Source organism: Orycteropus afer, unplaced genomic scaffold (assembly GCF_000298275.1).
Source record: "Orycteropus afer afer isolate SDZICR_OR568_19922 unplaced genomic scaffold, OryAfe1.0 scaffold00612, whole genome shotgun sequence".
Lineage (NCBI taxonomy): Eukaryota > Metazoa > Chordata > Mammalia > Tubulidentata > Orycteropodidae > Orycteropus > Orycteropus afer.
The window spans coordinates 42,086-47,589 of NW_006922199.1; the positions used below are offsets into that span (position 1 = coordinate 42,086).

The window sequence follows — 5,504 nt, forward strand, 5'->3', positions numbered from 1 at the left end:
TGTTGCATTGTGGTAAACTGTGGTCAATGACATGAGACAAAGTGTATGTGAACTGCTGTATGGAAAGTGTATTTGCTTTGTAAATCTTCACCCAAATCACAATTAAAAAAAAAAAAAAAAAAAGCAAACAGGTTTGCTGCTCTGACAGAACCTGGTGGAACCCCTGAGACTATAGCCTCTAGCTGCCCTTCAGGTCTGGAACTAAAACTACTCCCACGGCTTCCAGCCAAACAAAAGACAAGACATATGAGCTGAACATTTACATTAGGTTAGATACACTCCTTGGAGAGATCAATCATGGGAGAACAGAAGGGCTGTGACACAGGGAGACAGCTTGGGGGCAGGAGTGCATGGGAGGGAAGGACATATGGAAGAGGTGGCTAAAGGGAGGAAGTGAGCTGTTGCATTGTGGGCGATTGCAGTCAATGTCATGAGACAAAGAGTATGTGAACTGCTGTATGGAAGAGGAATTTGTTCTGTAAATGTTCACCCAAATCACAATAAAAGAATTTAATAAATACTTGAAAAAGTAAAAAAAAAAAGAGATAGATATTCTAAGACTCACAATTTCCACTCCTAAATATACACCATCAAAGAGAAATTGGAACATTTTTCCACACAAAATTTTATAAATAAACATTCAGAACAGCATTATTCGTAACAGCCAAAAGGTATAAAGAACTTAAAACATCCATCAATGGATGGGTAAACAAAATATGATATATCCATAAAATAGTATACTATTCAACAATGAAGAGGGATGAAGTACTGATGATATATATATGCTACAACATGAATAATCGGAAAACATAAACCTAAGTGAAAGAAGCCAGTCACAGAAGATCACATATTGCATGGATTATATTTATATGAAATGTCCAGAATACTCTCATTTATGGAGACAAAGGTGGATTAGTAGTTGCCTAGGGCTGGGAAAGGAGCCCAGGTACAATGGGTAAGTGTTCACAATGGTAATGGTTTAATGGTTAACTACTAATCAAAAGGTTGCAATTTGAACCTGCCAGCAGCTACCTGGGAAAAAACACCTGGTGACATGCTTCTGTAGAAATTATAGCCTAGGAAATCCAATGGGCCAGTTCTACTCTGTCATATAGGGTCCCTAGGAGACGGAAGCAACTCTATGGTACACTCTGGGGTATACAGAGGAAATGGGGAGTGACTATTAATAGGTAAGTTTCTTTTTAGAGTAATGAGAATATTCTTTTTTTTTTCCTTTTTATTGTGATTTGGGTAAAAATTTACAGATCAAATACACTTTCCATAAAGCAGTTCACATACACTTTGTCTCATGACACTGACCACAATTTACTACAATGCAACATCTCCCCTCCTCGTTCCTCCCGATAGTTACCTCTTCCCTGTATCCAACCCTCCATACACTCCTGCCCCCTGAGCTGTCTCCCTATGTATAAGCAGCCTTCTTTCTCCCATGCTTGTTCTCTCCAAGGAGTGTATCTACCTGAGGTAAATGTTCAACTCATATGCCTGTCTATTGTTTGGCTGGAAGCCATAGGTGTGCATTCAATTCCAGACCTGAAGGGCAGCTAGGGGCCACAGTCTCAGTGGTTCCACCAGGCTCTATGGGGCCAGCAAACCGTGTCCTCCCCCCTGCCTTTTATTTTCCTCCAAATGATTTTGAGTTTTGTTCCACATTGTTCTCCCTGTCTATCCAGGATCTCCCACATAGATCCTCTTCCAAGTGGTTGACATTAGTAGCTGGGCACCATCTAGTTCTTCTGGTCTCATAATCATATAAGCTGCAGATTGGATGGTGTACCAGTCACTAGGACTAATTGTTTCCATGAATTTTTGTTTTTTTTTTTTCATTCTTCTTTACTCTGGATGCAGAGAGACCCATCATTACATCTAGATGGCAGCTTGCTATCTTTTCAGATCCCAGTAGCTACTTGCCAAAGTAGGAGGTGGAACAATGTTTTGTGTAATATGTTATGCCAATTGAGCTTGATGTCCTCTGCAACTATGGTCCCAAGCCCACAGGCTCAACTACTTGGTCCCTCTGGGTTGCTGGCTGTGACCAAGCAGTGACTACAACCTTACCCCTTGTGAGCTCCATTATACACCTGGGAATTCAGATCACACCCATAAAGTTATAGGACCACTGTCTGCCAACCCTATACATGTTCTTGGGTGTACTCCCCACTTCATAGACATACCTAATATTTCAGCCTGTCCACCCATCTATCCACCCATATACTCGTGTTTGCCTTCACTGACCACGCCGTAGTATATGTGCAAAAGGGTTCATCATTGTTGTCTGTACTCCCCACGTACCTGTCTGTCTTTCTCTTCGAGAGTAATGAGAATATTCTTAACACAGATTGTGGTTATCGATGCACAATTCTTTGAATATCTTGAAAATTAATGAATCATCTACTTTAATGGGACAATTATATGATATGCAAACTCTTTCTCAATAAGCTGTTTTTTCCTGTTCCAGGGAAAACCTCTCGAATAGGAAGAACTACCACAGAAACTAGGACCAAAAATATCTGTAGCTTGTAAGACCTGATTCTACAGAAAAATGTGAACATTTTTGCTTCACAGTTCAAATGCAAGTAGGTTAAGCATCTGTGCACTGTCTTTGAAATTCAACTGTTTCTTAGTTTTGTAACAACTGAAAGATAGGAAAGAAGCCAAGTATTTTATGTTAAACAGTATTTTGATTAAGAAAATAAAATTCTAATAGAATTCAAAGGGATTTCCAAATTAGATTTACTTCCGTATTTTAAGGAAGGAAATCTCTGTATTTTTATTGCTATTAATTATAGGGGAATAACTTTAATTTTTAGAAATTTATTATGATGAAGAGTAGAGAATGAGTAATGATCTACTTGTACATATGATACAGATTATAATCATATAGGCCAAGAAATCATCACTGACTTGCAGTTTATAAAGACTACAATTTATTAAACAACTACCTTATGTTACGTAATCTCAATCCTTTAAAAAATCCTGCAAAATATCCCTATATTAGATAGGAAAATCAAGGTTAGGAGGAGCTAAATTACACAGCTAGTAACTCCATGTAGTTGCTGTCGAGTCAGACCCAACTCACAGCGACCCCTCCTTGGGTTTCGAAGGAGTTATCACTATAGAAGTAGATTGCCCAACCTTCCTTCTGAGGAGTGGCTGGTGGTTTGAACCATCAGCCTTCTGGTTAACAGTCAAGTGCCTTAGGCACTACACTACCAGAGCTCCTAGTAACTCCATGGTTATACGCTAATTCTATTATTTTATTGTGATAACAATTAGCTACCTATTAAATATATTAGAATATAGTATCATTGATACACATGCCCCCTAATCTTGCCATTTTAAAATATCCTAGCAACCCAGCTGCCTCCAAAGAGAAATTCCCTGAGGACAGGTCCCATGTCCATATCTTAGCAGATAGGCCCTGGTCCTAGATGGAGAGATGTGGTCATCTCTCAGCAGCACTATCAGCCATGCCATGCCCCATGATTGGTATCTGGGCCCCTTTTACTGTAAGTAATAAGCACCTAGAAGGACCCCTGGTGGCACAGTGGTTAAGTACTCAGCTGCCAACTAAAAGGTTGGCAGTTTGAATCTACCAGCTGCTCCATGGAAGAAAGATGTGGCAATCTGCTTCTGTTCAGATTACAGCCTTGGAAACACTATGTGACAATTCTACTATTCTGTCCTATAGGGTCACTATGAGTCAGAATCAACTGAACAGCAATAAGTGATAAGCACATAGAGACTCCACAGCCACTCAGTAAGAGCCTCTGCAGTACTCACTTCCACTTACCTCTTCATTCACTGAGTCTGTGATGTCCCCGCTGCCAAGTTGCCACCCAGTGCAGCAATCTTTACAGGTTATAAGTCATGTGTCCTTTTTGTGGCTGCCAAAAGTGCTCCACCAACCCCTCCCCTAATTCCCAATTCAAACTCTAAGGAAAAGCATCCAACTCCTATACTTCCTCTGGCGGTTCAGTTTTGCATTCTCCTTTCTATGTCTATATCACACACTACACTACACTATTCACTACATTACACTGCACTGCCCTTCCCCATTATTTTATTACCTGCTAACACAATTGTTTTTGTTGTTGTTGTTATGTGCCAAAACTACTCTAATTAAAAGATATCTGTGTGAATTCTAGACCGCTGACATGGGAAACTCCCATGTATTCACCCCCAAAGGTTGAGAAATGTTAAAAAGGGCCAAGAAGACCTTAGTTTTTGCTTTAACTTCTTCAGAGTAATCCTAACCCAGGAGTACAAGGTTGATGTCACTGAGCAAACCAGCAGCTCACTTTACCCTCTTCTAATCAGTTGTGGTGAAAAGGGAGAAACCTCCCAGAGCAGAATAGGAAAGACCATCATTACCTTTTTTGGCTCGGAGCACCCGCCCTAACCTCTGGGCCTCCTGCCGCCGGGAGCCACCATGAGAAGAGATTTGGATGAGAACATTTGCTTCTGGCAGATCAAATGATGTGTCACCTACCTAAAGAAATGAAGCAGCTATGAGGGCAGGAAGGTATTTATAAGACAGTAAGAGGGGGATAAAAAAAAAATCAAACTGGCCTAGACTTTTATTTTTTTTTTTGTGATTTGGGTGAAGATTTACAGAGCAGATTCACTTTCCATACAGCAATTCACATACACTTTATCTCATGACATTGACCGCAGTTTAGCACAATGCAACAGCTCACCTCCCACTTCCTCCCCATAGTTACCCAGTCCCAGTGTCAGACCCTCCATGCACTCATGCCCCCTGAGTTGTCTCCCTGTGCATAAGCAACCCTTCTTTCTCCCATGATTGTTCTCTCCAAGGAGTGTATCTACCTGAAGTACATGTTCAACTCATATGCCTGTCTTTAGTTTGGCTGGAAATCACGGTTGTGGGTTCAATTCCAGACCTGAAGGGCAGCTAGGGGCCATAGTCTCAGTGGTTCCACCAGGCTTTATCGGACCAGCAAACTTGGTCCCACCCACCCCCCTTTTTTTTTTCTCCAAATGATTTTGAGTTTTGTTCCACATTGTTTTCACTCTCTATCAAGGATCTCTTAAATAGATCACCTTCCAAGTGGATGACAGTGGTAGCTGGGCACCATCTTGTTCTTCTGGTCTCATAGTCGTATAGGCTGCAGATCGGATGGTGTACCAGTTGCTAAGACTAATTGTTTACATGAATTTTGGTTTTCTTCATTCTTCTTTGCTCTGGATGGGGAGAAACCCATCACTGCATCTAGATGGCAGCTTGTTAGCTTTTAAGATCCCAGTCGCTACTCGCCAAAGTAGGAGGTGGAACGATATATTGTGTAGTATTTTATGCCAATTGGGTGTGATGTCCACTGCGACTATGGTCCCAAGCCTGCAGGTTCAACTACTCGGTCCCTCTGGGTAGCTGGCTGTGACCAAGCCGTGACCACAACCTTGCCCCTTGTCAGCTCCTCTATACACCTGGGAATTCTGATCATTCACATAAACTTATA

General features: G+C 41.2%; 1 protein-coding gene across 1 annotated transcript in view; it reads right to left on the reverse strand.

Annotated features, from left to right (window-relative positions):
* The window catches only part of ERCC3 (ERCC excision repair 3, TFIIH core complex helicase subunit), a 218,454-nt gene that overhangs the window by 34,882 nt on the left and 178,068 nt on the right, over window positions 1-5,504 (reverse strand). Inside the window, exons 12-13 of the mRNA XM_007956396.1 lie at window positions 4,396-4,513; window positions 3,815-3,873 (exon numbers count right to left, since the gene is read on the reverse strand). Of these exons, the coding sequence (XP_007954587.1) occupies window positions 3,815-3,873; window positions 4,396-4,513 (177 nt within the window). The remainder of the gene's footprint in view (window positions 1-3,814; window positions 3,874-4,395; window positions 4,514-5,504) is intronic.